At 43.9% G+C, this 23019-nt stretch overlaps 2 protein-coding genes across 2 annotated transcripts in view; one reads left to right on the forward strand and one right to left on the reverse strand.

Moving 5' to 3' along the window:
• BCCIP (BRCA2 and CDKN1A interacting protein) overlaps window positions 1-16010 on the reverse strand; it is a 157662-nt gene extending 141652 nt beyond the window's left edge. Inside the window, exons 1-2 of the mRNA XM_086922571.1 lie at window positions 15865-16010; window positions 3328-3402 (exon numbers count right to left, since the gene is read on the reverse strand). Of these exons, the coding sequence (XP_086778697.1) occupies window positions 3328-3402; window positions 15865-15990 (201 nt within the window). The 5' untranslated portion in view covers window positions 15991-16010. The remainder of the gene's footprint in view (window positions 1-3327; window positions 3403-15864) is intronic.
• A 249-nt stretch (window positions 16011-16259) lies between these two features.
• UROS (uroporphyrinogen III synthase) overlaps window positions 16260-23019 on the forward strand; it is a 516510-nt gene continuing 509750 nt past the window's right edge. The window contains exon 1 of the mRNA XM_086922572.1: window positions 16260-16494. The gene's annotated coding sequence lies outside the window, so the exon portion shown is untranslated. The remainder of the gene's footprint in view (window positions 16495-23019) is intronic.

Here is a 23019-nt window from a genome sequence, read left to right on the forward strand (position 1 = left end):
TGCAGGGCTCCCTCAGCTCACGGGAGCCCTGTCGCCCGCCGCCATGATTCTTCTCCGGTCTCCCTTCCAGCGCGGGAGACCGGCCACACCGGCAATGGCTTCCCCCCAGGCAGGGGGAAGCGGGAAACACCTCCTCTCTTCCGCAGGGCTCCCTCCGCTCATGGGAAGCCCTGCAAAACCGCCATGCTTCTCCTCCTCGCCTCAGATGCCGCCGGGCTCCAGGGGCGGGCACTTCTGGCCGGCCGCGCTCGGATTGGCCGGCCAGTCACTTCCGGGTCGCCATGGGCAGCGCGGCGGCCCTCTCTAGACAGGCAGTCGGTCAGGCAAAGTTTCCCGAGGAGTGGGCTCCGTCGTGGAAAGTAAAATATTGCGGCAAGGTCCCTGGCAGGGTAGGCACCTGCCAGAGGGCAAATTAATCCAAAAAAATAAGCGAGGTGGGCACTCGCAGAACGGCAAATATAATAAAACTACGAACAACATCGCAGGGTAGGCACCTGCCAAGTCTCACGCATCGGGCGTGAGGCGCCAAAAATGCTCGTAATATCGCAAAGAGCGCTATCAAGCGCTAGGAGGCAGAAATAAAGCGCTTCCATCGCGCTGGGGGCACCAACAGCCTCCCAAGCCCCCAGAGATGACCCCTACATCAAGAGTGTCCCAAAAGTCCTGAGGCATCCAGGAGGCAGCACGGCAGCTCCTATTAAGGGAAATCCTCCAGCAAAGTTCTTCAGGAGTCCAGGACCAGTCCATCAGGAATCCAGGGCAAAGCAAAGTCCCCCCCCCCCCCATCAGCCCAGGCAAGGCAGAGGGGTCCCCCAGAGTCCTCCAGGCATCCAGGGGCTGGGCAGTGCCCGCCCCTGGTAGATTCAAGTCAGAAACAAGAACATTTTGGAAGGGGACACAGCCCCTTCTTATACAGTGAAAAGTCTTTGAAGTCCTTTGAAGTCCTTTGAAGCAGGCAGTGTGAGAACCTGCTAGAACTGGTTATAGGGAAATCCCTTCAGTATCAGGGACGGAGGTGACAGTCGCCCAGCGGGAGGTGGAGCCAGCTTTGTAGTTGGGCAGGCACAGCCCTTCACTATCAGGTGCCATCTCCTCCCACTTCCCTGGCAGCAGATGCTGCCTTTCATCCATGGGCTGACTTCAGACAACCTCCTGGGCTCTCCAGCCCCTGTCATCCTCAAACCAGACAGTCAATCCACAAGCAGGCCCAGGCACTCTGGGCCAGGCTCACCAGCCAATCACACGCCAGCACCAACTTACACAAATATGCCAACTTCCAAAAGTAGTACTTCTAGACTAGACACAGTCATGCCGCATATATCATTTTGCAGCATTCATTCTCACGAGTTCATACATACCAAACTCGCCCCTGCACTCCCCACACATCAGGAACTACCATGGGCATACATATTCCCCATTCATTCCTATGGGAGGGCAGGTCCCTCACCACTCATTCACAGAGAGCTCAAGCACTTTACACTGTACCACAGTGAAAAAGTGCGCAGAGGCCTAAAATCACCACCACCAGGTTCCAGAAACAGGCTAGGAAGAAGCAAAAAGTCTGGGGGTGAACCTGCCCAAAGGGCCGGGTCCTACACCTGTGAACACCATTGCCCCCTGTGTGTACACACTCAGTACACCAAGGATTGAATGGCATTCTGGAAGAGGATAGGCTCTGGCTTTCTGGCTAAGGAGCCTCTTTTTGGTGGCAACAAACTGAAGGATCTTGAGCAACCCACATGGTTTAAGTACAGTAACCAGCTTGCACAGTTGATAAGTTCCCATATGGCTCCCCCGGTCTTCAGTTTTCAATGTGATGCAAAAGGAAAGGCAAAAGGGGTCAGATTTTTAATCACCTCAAACAAGGACACTGTGCCAACATTTAGAATCATCTTCACTAAATCAAGAAGATCAACATGTAAAACCCAATATCCTCCGTGACAATAACTATTAATGTTTTCTTCATTTGTGGAAAGTATAGGCAAAATTGCTGACAAAATAGTCTCCTTGCACCTGGGATCTGTATGCAGAAGTCATGCATGTTGTAGCCAAGTCATACAGTGCTGTACAGCACTCAGCGATCCTGAGTTAGTACATAATATAAGCTATAAGCCAAAAGGACGATCTGGAGGATTTTATTTGGATCCTCACAAGTCCATTTCTTTTGAAGTCAGAAAGCAGATGTAGGAGCAAACTAACTTCCCAGGCAAGCGCCATACTGATGCCAGGACTTCTTGGGAGAAGCGGACTGCTCCAATTCGGATGAAGTGGTACACCCTCCAGATTACATTAGAGGAGACAAATCATGCCGACTGTCGATTAGTAACACGCATCGGCGTCACACAGGGGTTTCAACTCAAGAATGCCCAAAGCAGAGGTAAGCTTTTGTTCTTAATTTGTAATATTGCTGGAACCAGGTAAAACAGAAATCTGAAGCAGTTAAAGCCGGCCCCAATTCTTTAGTGTCAAGGCCAAATAATCATACAATTATAAAAGCTGAAGACCTTTCCACCACAAAATGGTGCCTTTTTGTGATAAAAACACAAATGCAAAACAACGAAAGGAACTCTGGGATTTTCTCAATTTAACTGGAAATCAGTCACGTTGAAGTTCAACAATAATCTGGTTCGCACGCAACATGTAGGGATTTCAGTATCTTTTATCCCTAAAGGGCCAAACGTGTGCCTAGAAATACTCAAATAAAAATATTATGGACAGGTGAAAATCCATTCATGCTTATTTGTAATAGTTCAACTGCAGATGTGTTCTTTTTGGAGCCGGTCAGAGGAGTTTAGCTAATCCAACCACTTTGAGCCAGGCAGTGGAAGCAGGCATCAATGATATATAACTAATCCATATTGTTCAGTCTTGAATTAAAAATGGCGTTTAGGAAGAGGAACCATAAAGGTGATTCTTGTACATACTAAATCTGAAAATTACATGGTTTATAACTCAGATCACTCCCTATACCGGCACAACACAAACAAATAAAATGCAGTCCTGTACAATGGTTACGTTTGTACTAGGTGTCTCAACTGCTACAGTGAGCAAATGGCTAAAACATGCAACATACACTACACGACTTGTTTCACAATCATATATTTCTTTAGAAACGCGTACATTGGAAACAGTATGGCGCACACAGAGAAATGCAATATTATCACAATTGTTCAGCATTACGGTCAGTCTATTGAGTGAAAAGTTATGACATTCAAGATTAACCTGCAGTCACAAATCAACCCTTGAATAATAATCTAATCACCTTAATTTGAAAAAGATTACAAATAAGTAACTAAGCTGCCAAAGAACAGTATTAATAAGACGTACCTGCTGTAGTAGTTTTTTTATCCCATTGTGGTCACTATCAGTAATTTCATGTGCTTCAAAATCAACATTTACATCCTGTACAAAAATAGACATATGAAAGATGATAAATAACCGTAGATGATTACAGGTATCAAGTACATTCCATGGCCAGGATGTGGCAGCTTACACAATCAAAAAACAAATCATGCAAACAGTTTGGGTCTCTATGTATTCAAGTCACGGAAATATAAAAAATGATGGATGACACGCAAATTCGTGAAGCGTTCCATATTTTTTCTCTTTTTTTATAAATGGGTTGGTAGCCCATTTGAGAAAGAACCCGCCCGATGCCCCGGTCCTGGTGGGAGAGAAAACACCTACCCTCCTTTTCGCAGACGATACCCTGCTGATGGCTAAAACCCCAATGGGGCTACAGAAACTGCTGGATAGTTTTAAACTGTTATGTGATTCTCGGGGTTTGCTTATTAACACCGCTAAAACCAAGCTGATGGTATTGTCAACATCTAGAAAACCAAGGAGGATTAATATTACCCTAGACGGCTCTCCACTAGAGGTAGTGGAGGTGTTTGACTATTTAGGTATCAGGGTGAATAACCGAATGAAGTGGGACTCTCATGTGACCAAAATGCTCCTAAATCTTAAAGAGCATCGGGGGCAATTCTGAGAAACCAACAAATCTCAATTAGTAAACCTATAGCCCCGGCTCTCGTGGTATACGAAGGGAAAGCGTTAGCCTCCGCAGTGTATGGCTCAGAAATGTGGGGGTTTGAAAAATACCACGGAACTGGTTAAAGCAGAAAACAAGTTCATGAGGGATCTGGTGTCCCTCCCTCTTTCAACACCCTTAAAACCCCTCTTCCATGATCTAGGAAAACGTTCAATTAAGGATATAGCTCGTCTTCACCCATTATTGTTCTGGGTGCGCCTAAGGAGGACGCCCGAATTGGCGAACTAAGCTCTAGTGTTGGACGAATTCATTAAATTGAACAGCTCTAAGAAAATCAAGTGGTTTAATAATCTAAGGAAGCTGCTCATAGACCTGGGTCTGGAAGATGCTTGGTTGGCACAAACACACCCTCCCAAAGGAAATATGAAACAAATATATTGGGAGTGGGTCCAGGCAGAGGAATTACATAGTACTAAGTGGGGGGCGCTAACTAATAAATTTCTAGAGCATAAGCCCATCAGGAAGCTGGAACCTTTCTTGGACTTTATACAAGTACCAAAAGACAGATCTCTCTTTTTAAAAATGAGATATGGGATACTCCCATTAAATCATTTTACAGAGAGATGGAAGAGGTCTGGGTTAGAGCTAGCTACCTGCCCGGGCTGTTCTTGCCCTAGTGAGTCCCTACCACATTTTCTGTTTGCCTGTAAAGCATACAGGGATGTTAGAAGAAAATAGCTAAAACCAGTTTGTAAAGAGCTCGGAGTAAGACAATGTAAGACGGCCCTACGTATTCTCACATCAGATAAATCATCTCTGTCCCTGATCTGTGGGGTTGCAAAGTTCTTGGGTAGAGCATGGTTGATCCGTACCACTACTTTAAAAAATAAATCTGCTAGCTGATTGTGGTCAAGTTGATGAAATTGAATTGCTTATATTTCACCGATGCATTTTAAAACTGCCTTGTACTTTTTATTGTAAATAAGCTTTTTTAACGTTTTTATCTGTCGCATTTTACCCCATGTATTTCATTGTTGTAATAGATAAAACATGTACCTACTTTTATGATAAATCTATCGAATAAAGTATTACAACAACAACAAAAATGATCTCCCTGATTTGATCATCTGACACACGTTCCTGGTTTTCCATCTTGTATGATTCTTAACAACAGTACTCAATACTGGATGGATAAGGAAGCTAACAACTCCCACAAGTCACTCCTTGTGCAATTGTTAAGCACTATATATTCTCCCTGTAAACGGAGGAACTATACAATCAAGACATACTTATTGTTGTACTCAGATTTAGGCACAGAGAGTACAATGGAATCCACAAATAAGGAAATTGGGCCTTTAAGAACAAGCATTGGCATAGCCAATAGGTCTAGCCAATAGGTCTAGCTTTTGAGACCTTATAAGTATTTAGTTATGGATCACAATATCCTCGGTGCAACTACATCAACTGTTGCATGGCTAAACACTTACAAGGTCCCAAAGGCGAGACCTATTGGCTATGCCAATGCTAGTTTTAAATTGCTATGGATGTAGATATACAGAGGTGCATGAAACATTAGTATTCAATTTCTTCAGTCAGAGCTCCTACTGGGATCTTGATTTAACACCTGCTTCCAATTATATGACATGTATTTCTCTCTACTCTAGAGCTTTGAAGTGGGATTTGATGGAGAGCCTCATGTTGAATGGACCATGGGCTGAATGATGTTGCGTTGGCCTCAAGACTTAGATGGACGTCCTCCAACAAGGAGCATTCTGGAATGCTTATTGCTGGGGACTGTTAGCAATGTAGGGTGAGAAAAGAGAACTGTATTTTTACAAAGTGGATGGTGGTCCCTTTCAGTCTTAGATGTCTATTTTCTACTATCCATAACATGCTAATGTGTGGCATCCTATAGGTATTGTTCCATTGTGACCTACTTTATTGGTTGTTGGCCAACCTAGTGATTACATGGACTAAATATTTTTTTGATGTTCCATGGCTAGTCAGTAAAACCATGAAATGCCAATCTATTTCATGTCTGGCTATAGGTTTGTATAGCTACCACATCATCCTATCATTCTTAACCTTCAAAGAGGGTGAACATGCTTACGCTTTTATTTCTGTAATTGTGGTGTGTGCCATGCTAGTTTTCCATTTACAGTTGTGTCTGCTAAATAGATGAATATGACATGTTATCTTCCTATATTGTGACCGAAGAGCAACATACTTCTAGTTTTCAAAGGCAGCAGGGCATATAGCCACATTTGCATTGACTTGCATACAGAACACATAATTCGAATAGTTACATACGCGCAAAGGGAATCTGTATAACAAATGTATATTCTAGTGTTGTACATATTTAAGGATCATGTTTTTCTATTCTTTATTCTACCTCAATGGCTGGGATATGCTTTTCCTTTAACAGCCCCTCTTTCTATGGCTGTGCTGTGCATCACCTGGTCGTTATTCGAGCTTTATGGCTATGCACACATAAAAAGAAAGTTACATGAAGTTATTGCTTTAGGTGACTGACTCGGCTACTTAAACTAAAAGTAATACCAGGGCGAGTATTGATTATTTGTGAAACAGCACACTGATTGATGTACTTAATAAAGATCGTGGTGTCCTGGAGGAACACCAGTGCATTAATTAAATTTGTTTCTCACCCTGGGACTAAAAAAAAAAATACCCAATATGGGGATTGGACTCCAGAGAGAGTTATGTCACTTCCGCTGCTCCAGTATATAAGTGAACTGATAAACATGCTTTTAGTCCAGAGGTTTTCAAAATGCGATTTGAAAGAAAAACATTCGGGCCCGTTTAATTTTGCTTAATTACTATTCAACTACTTCCGCCTCTGAAAGCGGAAAAAAAGTAAAATAACAGAAAAAAAAAAACCACAGGCGATGATCCTTCCGATCCAACAAAAAAAAATTATGCGATTTCATCCAGTAAGCAAACAAGGCGTCTGCCACAGAAGAGTGATGCCTCCTTTAACAAGCCTTCACCCAAAAGAAAACAAGTGATGCCACACGCAAGCAGCATCGCGATCGGGGGTCTTCACTTTTCAAGCACTGCACTCGTGCTTGTGGCGGCATCCACCTTGCAGGAGCGAGCAGCGGCCATATGCCTGTAATTAACGTGCCGCTGCTCGCTCCCGCAAGTTGGATGCCACCAGAAGCACGAGTGCAGTGCTTGAAAAGTGAAGACCGATGGCTAAAGGCCCTCCTAGAGCAGCGCGCTCACGCTGCCTAGGCGAGACCTAAAAAGCATTGGCAAACTGGATTGGTCTTGCCATAAAAAAAATGTTTAAAAAACACTTGGCAAGCTTCTGGGTTTGCCAATGGTGGTCTCCTTTGGCCCAGGCCCCTACTTTGGTCTATGCTGTTCAGCACCAGGAAAAAAAATTTGGAAAAAAAAATTAGTGACCCGGAACGGTGACATATGTATTCTTATGTCATTACACAACTATAATTTTATTTATTTTACTATTCCAAGATTGCAGACACCAAGCTTGGAGCACTAAATAAATATTAAAAATAATAATAACTTTTTTGTGGTAGGAGGAATTTAAAAGCCACTGTCGAGGGTCATCGGTGAGTAGCGAGGGAGCAACACAGGTTGAGGGAAGGGTTTAACATTTTTTTTATTTTAAATCAGTAAGTATCAGCTGAAGGAAAAAAAAGCTTTTTTTAAACCGCTCTGCATAAGGATTATGGTAATCAGTGGTTTGGACAGTGTTACCTGAAAAGTTTTTAATCGATAGTACTATTAAAACCAGTGTATCGGAGCACTGCATTTTTAGACCTCAGACAACATTTCTACGATTCCCAGCATTTCACAAAGTACAAAATATAGTCATCGAATCACAGTCTTTACTATCCATCTTATTTGCGGCATGGAAAGAAACGTTGAGTTATTTACATACTTTATTAGAATAAATGTGCAAGTATACTTTTTAATGTAGACTCTCTGTAGTTAAAATTACTGTACTCAGCATTTCGGCGGATGAGTTTTGCCTGCTATTTAAAATTTTGGAATGTTAAATAATTTTATAGACTTCCTGATTAAAAATCTTAACATTTATAAGAAGCACAAACAAGTACTGTTATTAATAAAGCACATCTCTTTGCTTACAGGTGAGTGTTAATATAATTGATGCTGTAAATGGTTTTTGCTTGTGGCTTACAATTTAGAGCAGGATAATAAAATATCCAGTCAAGAGGAAGAAGAAAAAGAATGGTGTATTAATACAATTGTGTGTATGAGCGTTGTTTTTTTTAACACATTTTAAAAGATAACTCAATTTAAGCAATGGCTTACCACGAAAAACACGTGCAAGCCAATGGCTGAGGAAGCCAATCTGATTCAAAGCCCACACTCTCCCTTTATCACTTCTTGTACTTTGAGGTACTGATGACATGCCAGCCATATCTGTCTGTAGTCACACTGAAAATAACGCCCCAAGATATAGTGCCACTGGCATACTTCCACTCGTGGGAATGGCTATCCAATTAACTTTGGAAGAGGACAGTCTTGCAAAAGATATGTCCCTGAAGGTGAATCTATGAACTTGGATCCCAATAGATACAATCTTACAAAGGTGATTGTAAGGCTCTTATGCCCGTTCTTTGTGCCTGGAGCCACATCCATATTACAGAATGGGCTGGAGCTGCATGTGCGGCAAGGTGCAATGTAAAGCGGCTGCTCATCGTTAGAATGGTGCAACTGATATAGGTATATATATATATATATATATATATATATATATATATATATATATATATATATATATATATATATATATATATACAAGCACCTACACATTTGGAACTTAAGCTCTTCATCTGGGTCTAGATGTTTTATTGCGTTTCCGGCGGCGGAACACACCAAGCGCATAGGCCTCCTCTGTGGAAATGTCTGGCATCCCCATGAAATCCCGTAGCCTAGTGTGAATTTCATCTCAGTATGGTTGTATGGGGGGACAGTTCCAGAACATATGCTGGAAAGTAGCGCCGAGGTTAGTACAGCGCGGACAGAGAAATGGTGTGTCTGGGAAATATCGCTGGAGCCGCTCTGGTGTGAGGTATGCTCTGTGTAGGAAATTGAACTGAATGTTTTTAAATCTCGCATTTGGGATATTTTCTTAGGGTACTCTAGGGCGACTTCCAATTCTTTGTAATGTAGTGCACTCTCTATTTCTGCTTCCCACGTTTGCCGGAGCTGGGTGAGGGGTGTTGCCGTGGGCTCATGGATGGCTCTGTATAGCAAGGTGATTAAGTGTCTTCCCGGGCCCATATTGAGAATTGTGTGTTGGACTTGGTGCGTCAGTGGTTCCCTGTCTGATAGGTCCCATAGTTGCTGGCAGCCTGCGACCAACCGTCTGTGTAGGAGAAATTGCCCTTGTGAGAGCCCGGTGTCCTCCGCCAGGGGGTCAAAGGTGAGCAACTGACCGTCCTCGAATAGAGAGGCGATCTCATGAAGTGAACGTTCTGTCCATGGCTTCAAGGTTTGGACTGTGTAATGTTTACTGCCTCGTGTTAGACCTACCAGTGGTAGTAATGGAGTGCATTGCTGTGTTCGGCAGGAGAGGCTGTAGATTCTGTGCATGCACGATTTTGCCACTGTCACTTGCAGGGAGCATGACACTTCTGCTCGAGCAGTGGGGAGAAGCAGACACTGTCTTGCTGGGAGTGTCAGGGGACCTGCCTATGAGATGGTCTCCTGCACCCAGCGTCTGACTGTCCAGGGAGACAGCCACTGTAATTGAGCTGCCAGGAAGTACGCGTCAAATATTGGAGCTCCCAAGCCTCCCTGCGTTGTTGGTAACTGCAACTTTTTCAGGGTCACTCAGCGTCGACCTGTGTTCCAAATTAGAGTGGTAAGCAGGGATTCTAGTTCCCGGAAAAATGAGTGGAGGGATCATCTGCAGATTTGCGAAGTGGTAGAGAAGTTGTGGCACTATGACCATCTTCGCTATAGCTATTCTACAGATCGGGGACAAAGGAAGAGTTGTCCAGAAACCATTTTGGGCCCGTATCCCTGGCACTACATTACGAAGGTTGCCCTCGTATAAGTCTGTGGGGGGAGTGGTAGAGTCGAATTCCAAGGTAGCAGGGGGCTTGCGCATTCCAGTCTAGTCCCACGTTACCAGGGTTTATCTCTTGGGGGTCAGGGCATAGGGGGTATATTATGGATTTCGTCCAGTTGACCTTTAGGCACGCCGCTACTTCAAAGTCTGCAAGTACCTCCCAGATGGGTGCAAGGCGCACCGTGATGTCGCACATGTATACCAATAAATCATCAGTGTATAAGGACACGCTGTGTACTGTGTCTGCTATAGGGATGCCCCACTCTGTCCCGTTTCAGCGGAGGCGAATCGCCAGCGGTTCAATTGCTAGAAGGAACAGGAGTGGGGAAAGCGGGCACCCATGACGTCTACCCCGCGCTATTGCGGAGTTATAACGGCAGTGTCGCATACAGGTCCATATTTTCGTATATTGAAGTTTTGTATACGTTAACAGCGTAGGATCCACTCTTAGCCATCGCAGCACCGTAAATAAATAGGGCCGGTCAGAGTGTCAAAGGCTTTCTCTAGGTCCAGGACTTGGTAAGCTGCATGGGGATCCTTTGCTACTGATACTATGGGATGTGTTTCTGCCCGGCCCGAACCCGCATTGATCGGGGTGTATCAATGTTGGGAGGATCTACGTATAGCGATCCGCTAGGATTTTACCTAGTAGTTTACAGTCCGTATATAGTAATGGGATTGGTCTGTAGGAGGCCAGTGATGTTGGGTCTCAATCTGACTTCATACATGAGATTGTGATGGATTCTCACAGCGAGCTTGGTAGTTCCCCCTTGTCTAATGCCTCTTTATATATAGCTTCTAACCTGGGGGCCAGTTGTGTGGAGAATGGGGAGTAATACTCTACGGGTAGGCTGTCGTGGCCCAGGACCATTTTATGTGCTAGGGTTTGAATCACATGTTTCACGCCAGTTGCTGTGATTTGTGTATTTAGGGCTGTTCTATCAGACTGAGAGATTCGTGACATGGTGATACGGGACAGGAATTTCTCGATGCATTCCGGGTTCCCGTGTTCATGGGGGTGTGCATATATCTTAGTATAGTAGGATCTAAAGGCCTGTAATATGTGTTCTTGTGTGCGGACTGTGGTTCCCGCTGGAGCAACAACTTCTGTAATTGGGTTCAATACCGTTTCCTGAAGAATGAACCAGGCCAGTAATGCATTGATTGCCTTCTCAGTGGGTTTTAGCTGCATAGGCTTTGAAGTTGTATCTGCCAGTGCCTCTGTGTATGTGGTCTTAGCACCCAGTGAGATGGGTAGGCTTGACTGGCCCCAACACGAGCAGTAGAAACCTCAAACTTTATGGCTTCTCCCTTGATGTCAGACCCACCGGGTACTGTTGACACCCTATAACTCTAACCCTTAGGCAAGAGCAGTGTCATACAGGTAGTACAACTTATATGCTGTATTTAAACTGATACTAATCATTAGGTCATGTTTTGTAGATTGTAGTTTGTTACTAGGTCCTGAAGAATCGCAGTCAATGTACTAGAAGCGAGAAACATGTTGACCACACCATTTGCACTTTAGCCCTGGTCCACTCTGGGAAACCATAGTCCCCATGAGCACCGGCTATCCTTGATTTTACTTGTGGCAGAGGACCACCAGAATAAAATCTCTTTCCGGTACCTGGTGCCACATTTTATCCTCACCCACACTATCTACTCTGTCCTGGCCCCTCACCCCCACTTCACCCATAGGCAGTGGGATAAAAGATCTCCGATAAAGAGCCCCTCTTTGAGGTGAGCCTGTTGGGCATTGCACCGCCTGCCCAACGAGGAGCATTGCCAATGATGAAGCATGACACTCGCAAGGGTGTGTGAGGCCATTATATCCAACAAATTGGATACCCAGGGGTTGTCCTTCACTGAGCACTAACCCTTTTTCCCTAGTGACCCTTTCCTTCTTCCTTCCCTAAGGAACAGCCCAGTCATCTCTTTTGTTGTCTTCATATCTGGGGCTACGACTGTGGCCGGACCTTCCATTCCCTTCTCTTGTGAATGGTAATCAATGTGCTACTGGATCAGAATTGATCCTTGTCTTCCCCTACCTATTGTTACATTATGTGGCAGGCAGGGGGTTAACCCCAAACCCCCAAGGTAGACACAAAGTCTCTGAACAATTGATACAAGTGGCCTATGAACACGTGATTACAGATACACAACAATCACAGTAATCCAATCTTGCGTTTGTTCTCTGTTTACTGCCGATCAGATGCCCAGTCAACACGTGTTTCGCCAGGGTATTGGACCCACAACTTCTTCAGGGCTATTGGGCCGGTGGGCTGGGAGGGGATCCATCTCTCCGCCAGTTGTACTTCCGTCCCGGCTGTTGTGGGTGAGTGTCTACAAAGGAATGGGCATCAAATTGTAAGGTGGTCAATACCACCAATGAGTACACTGGTAAGGCTAGTAGCTTCAAGGCAGCGAGTACGCCGACAAGATCCCAAGACCGCGGGTAAGAACCGGAAGTGTTTACAGATATGTCTAAAACACAATTGTAGTCTCCTCCCAGGACCCACTGTGACCTTCAATCAATCATGGAATTTTAAGCACCTTTTAGGGGTTCAAGGCGTTTGGGGGAGGGGAAGGGGAAGGGGGGGGGGGGGGGGGGAGTGGCAGCTCCGGTCAGTCGAAGAGCCAGGTCTTGAGGGTCTTTCTGAGGATGTGCAGAGTGGGGCGCGTCTGATGTCGATCGGGAGCTTGTTCCAGGTCTTGGCCGTGACGTAGGAGGAGGTTCTTCTACTCATTCTTGCTCTGTGGATGCGCATAGGTTCGGCGAGGGCCAGGTCGGCGGATAGGAGGTTTCTCTTGGGTACGTGGAGGGAGATTCTATTGTTGAGATATTGTGGTCCGGTGTTGTGGAGGCATTTGTAGACGTGGGTGAGTATCTTGAAAGGTACCCTCTTCTCGAAGGGAAGCCAGTGGAGGTTTTGCAGTGTTGGGTGATCTGTTTGTATCGAGGGATGCAGAGGACGAGTCCGGCTGGTCTGGAGTTTGCAGAGCAGAGACTTGTTGATCCGGGCATAGAGGGAGTTTCCGTACTCCGTTCTGCTGGTTAGGAGTGCATGGGTGACGTTTCTCTCCCTGCTTAGTCAGTGGTAGGAGGCTCGATCCCCCCCTCCGTTGGTCCCCAATGTGCGGGTACCATTCTCTCTGGTGGTGTCGGCGAGCTCTGGATTCGACCAATGACGCAGAGTTGTTTTGCTGCGTTAGGGAATGTTTGACTTACCTCTCGTCTGTCCCGAGCACCTGCATCTGACTGGATCTGCTGGACGTCTGCCTTGTTGTCTGTTAAGGGGCCCAGCCGCAGCGGAGCTCGAGACGTTCCGGTCTCTATGCCTCCCTGGCTATGGGCGGAGCGCAGTCGCAGTGCCTTCGTCAGTCCGCCGCAGTCAGGGCTCCCAGCGTCTCTGGAAGATGCCTCCTAGCTCGGTCCTCACTTTGTCGGCCCCGGACCCTGATCGGGTTCCGCTCCCAGTCTTCACTGGTCCAGGGAGGGCTTTCTCTCACCCTCTTATCGTTCTGGCCTGACACGAAGGATTTACCCAATGGGCGCTGCCATTTTGAGCAAGGCCGTGGGTTCTTCCCTCGCAGTCTTCAAATGCGGGGTCCTCCTTAAATCAACACCTTCCTGGTGTCCGCTACTATGTTTGGCCTCTGGTTTCTTATTTCTTGGATGCCCCCATTACTGTGGATTATTGATGATTGGCGGGCTCGTTCACGGAGCCTTAAGCCATTGCGTCCGCCATCTTGGCTGCTACGGCCACGCCCCCAGTTTTCACCAATGTTACTCGTTCAAAGGCGTTAAAATGATTAAGCTACCAAACATTTCTCTAAGAATGCGTCCAATGGGACCACCAAAAGATGTTTCATCAAAGGGCATGATACACAAATGTGGGCCACTTTTTGGGGTTCCTCCAGCCTAACTGCAATCCCATTACAACCCGACTCCATATTATAATTCCTGTATAATTAAAATACACAAACTCGTGAATCTGATAATGAAAATTACACAAGAAAAATAAAAGGGCCAAGAATATATAATAAACTCAACGGACGCCTACAAATAATTCTTAATTAAAGTTTGGTTTCTGAAAAAGAACTTGACTGAAATGTATTCACTAGAGTATTATATGGCTGTGGTACCCAAACTAGCCAGACATCTGCATGGTTATAAAATTGCACAAGATTGTATACATGACCTTGAAACATGATCACGACTTAGCAGATCTGTCAACATTTTGTCTCAAAAAAGCAGGTAAAGTCAAGCATGTTAGAGGGTGACCCAATTAAGGCCTACAGGGAAAGATTTTTTGGAGGGTGATTTGGAAGCATTTTGTTTGTCAGGCTAGTGTGTGAACGGTAGTAACAAGCATTTGCAATGCAATAGGTCTCACATTTACAAGACTGAGTTATTGGCACTGTAAATGTCAATAGCTTAAATTCTCGCAAATGCGGGGCTTATTGAATTGCAAATATTGTTTGTTTCCAAGCGCCCCATGCCGCACTTGCACTTAATAGAGGCCACAACCGTTTCTTTAGACGAGCCAGTCTAAAAAAGGGTCATGGCCTCTATTAAGTGCAAGCGCCACATGGGGCGCTCGGAAACAGCCCACAAAAAAACTGTAAAGCAATAGGAGTCGCATTTGTGAGAGTTTAAGCTATTGACATTTACAATGCCAATAGCTCAAACTCTCCTAAATGCGAGAACTATGGCATTCCCAAGAAGCAGCCGCCATTGTCCAGGCTGCTTGGAAAGTGAAAGCGTGCATGGCACGCTGAATGTTGCTACAAGGCATGTTGGGCCTGCAGTAAGACAAAACTCACTAAAGAAATAGTGAGCACAGACTAAATAACACAGAGGGTGTAACAACAGAAGTAAAAGGGCCAGCCTTCGTAGGAGGTTACAAATGAAGACAAGGCAGCACTAAGGAGGGACTAACAAGCAGATTACCGAATCGGAAGCCAGCATTTACAAAGGACAAAGACACAAGCCAATGAAAAATATGGGCATAGCTTCAAGTGCATACTTCACAACAGCATGACTCGCAGAGCAGACATACGCTTCCCAGGCACGACCAAAGAAGCAGGTAACTTGACAGGTGTGCAAATATACAGTGGTAGAAGGAATTAAAAAATCAACCTCATCCGTTAAAAAAAGCATTTTAACATCTTCTCAATGAAGATGTGCATAAGACAGAGAAATTTACATCTTCATTTAAACGTCCTAGAATTACATACAGAAATCGAGGTCAAGGACACCCTAAGTTTGTGGATGGTAAAACTTGTCTAAACGAGGAGTGCATGTCTTCTCTGTGCAAAAAAACTGTTAACTGGGAAACAGTTATTGAAAAAAAAACACATAGGCAGGACACAAAAGTGAACAGCTGTTTGTCAAGATGGCCGCCACGTTGGCCCGACTACTGAAACATGTTCTCGTTCTAGTTTCCTGCACGTGCCATTGGCTTCCAACTTAAAGGATAAACAGTGCCAGCAAGTCCGGGCCACGTGGGTCTACTCAGAATTATGACATTGTCGGTCTTGAGAAGCGTGTAGATAGCTGGTAAACATAAGATATATCATCTAACCAGCATACAAAGCAAACCATGATGCAAAGAAATACGTCCACGTTGAATAGTCGTCGGTTGGGAAATTAAAAAGAAAAACTACAGACAATAATTTTCAGCTATAGCAGATCACTCTTGCTTTTTCTACCAACAGAGCCCCCGAAAACACCACCAGAAGGGACGAGACGGAGCACCCATGCAACTGTACGGACCTCGTGTGTTTCTTCCCCTGAACCTGCGTCCTCTTCCTCGGAACTGTCATCTTCCTCGGAGTCGTCCACTTCCTCGCGGTACTGCTTCGTCGGCTCCAGAGCGAGTTTCTTCGGTCTGGACGCCATCCTGTTCAGCAGTGAAGAGGACGGAACAAGCAGCGAGAGTCATAGACATAGAAGAAAGGAGACTGGGTGAAACATTCTCCTCCCTCGCAGTCACTCGGCCTCTCAGGGCTCTGCACCCTCACACAGCATAGCAAGAGCCAACAGGGCAGCTGTAGGAGACGCTGCTCCGTACTCGTTTGAATGGCGCAGTTTGGGATTTCCACCAACTCTTATTTTGAAGTGCATGCGATTTCACAATTGTTTATAATTGATGCCTTTTAATAGCCATTCCCTACAGTAAAATAAATAACGCGTAGTTCAACGATGGCAACTGCGCGAAGTCCGTTCATGTGCGTCCTCTTTCTATGGCCATACCAAGTGCTTTAACGACGCCCACCACAATTCCTCTGTTTATCCTTATGTAGAGGTAGTATATGCTTCCTGTTTAGTGGCATGGTGGTTAGCCGATATGTTTTGATGCACTGCGTACCTAGCATGTGTACCCATGTTTCCCTTCTGCAAGCCGTAAGTTATTATCAGGAGGCTGTTTTCTTTTTAACATAAACGTATATTTTGCATGCGAGTTAGATTTTTAGAGATATTTCAAGTTGCTCCACACTAGAAGTGAGTGGTTCGTTCAGTCCTGGTTAGTACCCTTGTATTGCCGCACACGTTGTTTTGTTTTTCCACTATAAAATGAGAATTCTAAGTACTAAGAGTCAATACCAGCAACACAACGGGATGACACAATTTAAAAATCCCTGGTTATCTATATTAAGACAAATGTCACTAGAACTATGTGGCAGGATTGAATTTTGTATGATGCAAGTAAAAACGAGTCATTCGGCACATTGTGTCATTAGAGCAAAATGAAGCTGTATCTTCATGGATTTTATTACCTGGCTATTTTGACATACTTGCCCAATTGATACAAAAGTGATCTCAACACTATAGAATGTACGTACATTTCACAAGAAACTTATATGCAACCTAGAAACGTATGTACAAAAAACACAAGAATGCAGTTGTGTGAATGTTTATCATTTTTAAAATAATTTGTGTAAATATACAATACTTTCATTATGAGAAAGCAACTCTACCAATATGTACTTCTTGTATTTTGTCTAACAATTTGCTGCTTATTCTCTTAACATGGGATTGGTGTTTATTTTTCTTTCTCTGACTGCAGAGTGAGAGGAGGTCTTTAAAGTGAATTATGTGACCATATTTGCTGAAGTACAGGGAGTGTGAAAGGAAAGGCTGTAGGATTTTTATTTAAATACCTGTAAATTAACTGTATGCATTCTGATTAAGGAAAGCAAAAAATAAGCACATTTGTTTTTGTAATTATTAAGTTTGCTGGACGCAGAGATTTTTATTAGGATCAAGACACTTTACTTGGTGATGCACAAATGAAAAATATTCACTCACAGAACCTCGATTTCCACACATTATCAATTGAGTGCAGTATAGTTTTATCAGTAAAACTGTATATCTGTGCAAAGTTAGTGGACTTTTCAATGGAAAATGTACTGTCTCGAAATTGCAATGTGGTATCATATGATGCTTTAGTTACATTAAAAAAATCATCACTCGTCATGTCCATTAAAGGTAGGTGGGTCACAAAAGTCTGTTGTAAAAAGTGGGTCATGTTTCAAAAAGTTCGGAACTACTGATGTAGAAGCACTCTGTGGCAATTTTTCCATTAGTCTCAGGGCACTTGGGGGTTATTGGGCTCAAATTGTAACATTAAGACCCTTTTACCTCTGGTGTTCCCGGGCCTATCCTAATGCTGGAACCAAAACTGAGCACCTAGTTTACTGATTTATCCCTTGACCCACAGGAGAGCAAGCTAGTGCGGCCCAAGTCTTACTGAGACTCCAAAATTAATCCGACAAATAACAACAGATAATTAATCAATGTCCAGACAGTGCTTTTACTTAAAAAAAAATTACAACATACACAGGAAATTTAGAGGGCTAAAATAGCATTCACAGTTATCAAAGGGCATTTTCCATGGAGTCAGAGTTACCCAGTTATGACTGCAGTGCCACGTGCCACTCCTAGTGTCCTGCAAGTGGCATGATAAAAATAAGGTGAAACACATAAAGCTAGTGGGGGTGCAATCTCCTTTATTTTTCCCAAGATGGTTGAGTCAACATGACTAACATTGGAGTGGAAGGACTGTCTCTGAGTCATTTATATACAGGCCTTAAAAAATCGTAAATATTTTTACTAGACCTGCAGGTCTAGTGACATGAATAATCTACTTGACCTAACTGTAATGTACTTAACCCCTAATCTGGTCTCAACTTGTGGGATCCTATCAAATCTTTTATTTTACAGAGCTGCCTTTTTCTACTTTATCACATATGACAACACCTTAAAATGATCAATTTCAGCATTTCTGCTGTACAAAAATCTATTTTGTTTTATTTAATAGACCACTTTTGCATTGTGTATTATAAGAATGTAGCCCACATATAGGGTACACATAACCCCTGACCTGCCTCTTAGGTCACTAGTTCAGTTGTCACCAGGGATGGGGCTAGAATGTTTTCAGTTCATGTTTAAAAACTAAATTTTAGTAAAATTATTACTTAAGCATGATGTGGTAGCGCACTGTCATTTAAAAACAGCACCTTTTGCATTGAAATGGGCAAATACATTCCTATTGGCAAGCAGTTTTACTGATAAAACTATATGTTGTATAAACAATCTGTGAAAATTGGGTTTGAGCAAAAATGTTTATCATTTGTACATCACTAAGTAAAGTGTTCTGATCTGCTTTCATGTTATTAAAAAACTTTTTTTCATCACCCAGAATTACAAAAAAGTGTTTTTAGAGTTATTCAAATACATTTTGAAATATTTGTACAAAATATTTAAATGGTGAGTGATTTAAAAAAAAATCCCAAAAACCCCAGACAGCCTTTAATTTCACACTCTTTGTACAGTACGATTGCCAGACAGTTTACTTTACAAAATCCTCTAACTTTGCTGATTATTTTATCCTGGAGGTTACGTTTACATTTCTTTCTCGGACTGCAGATTGTAAGACATAAGCAGACATTTGACCACTGTATCGGAATGCAGAGCAAATGTGACATGATAAAAATAAGATTTAAAGGCACCTTTATTCTTTCTGAGCGAACACAACACCTGCTCTTTATCAGCTCGCAGAAAGGGCAAGTAGGCCCTAAAAATAGCTCGCCCTGATAAAATGTGACTCGCCATAATGAGTGGGTGAGTACATTTCTCGAGGATTGATATGTTTCCCCCCACTGTCTGGAAAAGTTATTATAGTGCCCACAACCTCACTTGTGCACTGTACTTTTAAAGGGTGGGAAACAGCAGAGCTGAATAGGCCCTGGTGCGGTTATCTTCAGCCAGAATATACAGGTGCGGTTTTGTGTATGTGTGTGTCTAAGGTTCTGAAGATACAGGGTTGCACAGGTAAGCAAAGGCCAACTTATGCTTGCTACAAGGAGGGCAATCCTTATTGTTGGATCTTCCTGTAGCCAAAAGCTGAAGCCAACCACTCAAACAAAGAGCGCATCTCGGGTTGCAGTGAGGATCTTTGTTGTGAGTATGCAATTGAAATCACCAATTGTGCCAACAATGTTCTATTAGCACTTTGTTACCGAATGTGCTTCTTTACGTGAGTGACCATTGATCGTGTTCAAGAATTTTTCAGTGACCAGCTATCCCAGGTACAACATCTTCAGGTGATGAAACACGGAGTGCAGTTTCAGGTTATTTTAGCATGAAGCTGTCATAGGCACATTTATTTTGTTTGTCTTCAGTAGTCCCTTTCCTTATTCCTGCCGACTTTTCGATCTCGGGGTAAGATCACAATGCACAGATGTGGAACAAATTTGTGAAGCAAGTTGCCTCACTCTAAAGCACTCAGAAGGGAGACTTGGTGCAAAGGTCCTCACCACATGTCCTTCCAGTGCAGATCCTTACATGGGCTCCTGCAAAGTCACAACATTTCTTCTTTCTCCGATGCTTACGACCCTCCCCTTCCTTAATGCGACTGTACCTATTTCACATCTCCTCAGCTGTCTATTGGCTCCTTCCTTCAAGGCAACTTTTCTTGCAGGATGCAGAACTTTCAGGTTCCTGTTCCGGAACCTGATCAGGGGAGTTGGCTGTCAGTGACCACCAAACCTGAAACTCATAGGTCTTAGTCAGTAAACATATGGTTGTCATGTGCGCTGAGGCAAAAAATCACAAACAAAATGCGTAGACCCACTGTTAGTACTCAGGGTACAGATGCATGCTTTTTCGAGCCATGCAGGGAAACCGTTGCGTCCCAGGACACACGACAACTGGCCTAGCCTAAACTCTCTGATTGGGATGTAGTGTCATGACTATGTAGGAGGTCTAAGGCAGGTTCAATCCCCGTTTACGGAGATTAATTCCACCTGTTCTGTTCTCACTTACCATATTGGTTGCCTTACATTGTGGCCTATTGTACATTGCCAACTCACTCACTGTGGATCCAGGCTCAGAACGGCTTCTTCTTGTCTTCAGCACTGTTGTGCCCTGATGCAATGGATGAAGCAAGGGTGGCTGCAGTTCATTGGTGGCTCACGATCAGCCTACTATTGTTCTGTCCCCTTTCTTTGTGAACACCCCACTCAGATTGGATTCATCTAACGGGAGCACCTCCCATTCATCGCCCGTCCCCTGTCAGTTGTGGTGGAGATGAAGCCCAGTTCCTGCACTACCAGTGTTGTCAAATAGAATGCTTGCAGCTCCCACAGGTCGACCTTCAGGTCTACCACGCTCTCTCAGCCATGGGATATTGTGGCTGAGGCACACGTCCACTGATCGCTTCAACTTCAAGAGTTTTTGCTTTCTACTGCAAGCAAAAGTCCTTCATGCAGCTGATGATTTGGTGATACTAGCATGATCTGGGCAAATGTCTCACCTATTTAGTGTCTGGATATGGCGATCAACAGGTAAAAGGTGGCAATTTTATATTTGCTAAATATTGGGAGCCTTGTTGAACTATAGTGTTTTAGTTATGTTATGTTAAAATTTATTTGTTAAGCGCGCGTACGCCCGTGGGCTTCATGGCGCTATCGGAGAAGAACATAACACAAAAAGTACTCTAACAGTAAGCCTGTTTAAAAAGCCAAGTCTTGAGAGAGTGTCTGAAAGTAAGAAGATCAGGGCTCTGCCTTATAGGCAGGGGAAGAGAATTCCAAAAGGTGGCTGCAAGATGATCAAAACAGTTGCCCCCCAGACGTTTTTTCTTAAAGGTAGGGACAACCAAAAAACTTTTAAGCGCAGAGCGAAGGTTTAATGACGGGTTGTACCTAGAGACAAGTTTCCTGATGAATTTTGGGCCTGTATCCTGTAAAGCTTTAAAAATAATACATCCAGTCTTGAACACAACCCTTTGTTTTACAGGTAGCCAGTGTAATCTTTCCAGGCCAGGTCTGATAGGCTGCCATTTAGATTGTCTGCAAATCAGCCTAGCTGCTTGATTTTGAACAAGCTGAAGTCTTTTCAACTGGCCTACTGGAAGTCCCAGATAGAGACTGTTGGAAAAGTCCAGTCGGGAGAGAACAAGGGCAATGACTACCTGAATAAGAGCAGATTGTGTCAGGAACTGGGCTATTTTAAAAAAAAAATTAAGTTGGAAAAAACTAGCGGAGACTACTGTTCCAACTTGTCCTTTCAGAGAGAGATCTGCGCTCAGCGTGACCCCCAGACTTTTAACAGAGAGAGTTTTTGTGGGTGAGACTCCCATGTCAGATGGCCAGAAACATGGGCCCCAACTCAGTTCACTTTTCCCAGGCAAGATCAGCTCTGTCTTGCCTGGGTTAGGTTTTAGATGGTTAAGGTTCATCCACCTCTGTATATGTGTCATAGTATTCTGGAATTCTGTCGCAGAGTCTGCAGTGTTAAGAGGGAAGACAAGTTGGAGATCATCCGCATAATTGTAGATGGTAACTTTGGAGTTCCTTAAAGAGTGAAGTAATGGGCGGAGGTAAAGATTAAATAGTAGAGGTGATAATGAGGATCCTTGAGGGACCCCACATGTAGCAGGAGATTTGGGAGCTGTAAAAGTGCCAAGTCTCACTGTTTGTGAGCGTCCTGTTATAAAAGAGGTGATCCAGTTTAAGGCAGGTCCCCTGAGGCCGGCCTGTTCGACACGGTTGACAAGAATGGTATAATCAACCGTGTCAAACGCAGCCGACAGGTCAAGGAGTACAAGGGCCTGATGTATGCCTCTATCAGCATTAGATCTTAAAGTATTTTGGACAGCCAGGATCACGGCCTCCGTCGAATGACAGGGACGGAAACCAGCCGGATTTGGTTTCAAGTATTCAGACTTTTCGATAAACTTGGACAGGCAGGAGGAGACATAGGCTTCCAGAATTTTAGATGCATAAGGTAAAAGGGATATAGGCCTATAATTTATTGGATCAAGTGGGTCTGCTCCTGGTTTTTTAATCAGTGGGATGAGCAGGGCGTTCTTAAAACTATTAGGGACCTTGCCTTGTATAAGTGATTCATTCAACAATGAGAGCACAACTTGGGGAATGGCTAGTCCTACCTATCTAAATATGTGTGGGGGACAGGTGTCATCGGGTGATCCGGATTTAACACGTACAAATAGGTCAGACAATGTTTTTTGTATCAATCAGAGGAAATGTATCTAGTGTAGTAGTGTTGTAGTAGCTGTCATCCAAAGGAGCAGGGACGGGAAGATTAAGTATACTCCGTTTTATAGTAGTAATTTTGTCTGTAAAAAAGAGATTTAAAGAATCGCAGAGCTCTTGTGAAGGGGTGGCCGAGGGGGTTGTTCTGTCACTGTTGCAAAGATCATTCACTATATTGAATACATCTTTGGATTTGTTCTGTGAATGTAAGATTTTTTCTGAAAAGTAAGTAGCTTTATGTTTTAAAATGGTTTTTTGATAGTTCTTCCGGGCCAAGCAATAGATCGCTTTGTCATGTGGTAGATACCTAGTCCCCCACTTCCTTTCTTTTTGGCGGACTTCGAGTTTTAGAGTCTTCAGTTGTGAA

The sequence above is a fragment of the Lissotriton vulgaris genome, chromosome 5 (assembly GCF_964263255.1).
Source record: "Lissotriton vulgaris chromosome 5, aLisVul1.2, whole genome shotgun sequence".
NCBI classification, from domain to species: Eukaryota; Metazoa; Chordata; class Amphibia; order Caudata; family Salamandridae; genus Lissotriton; species Lissotriton vulgaris.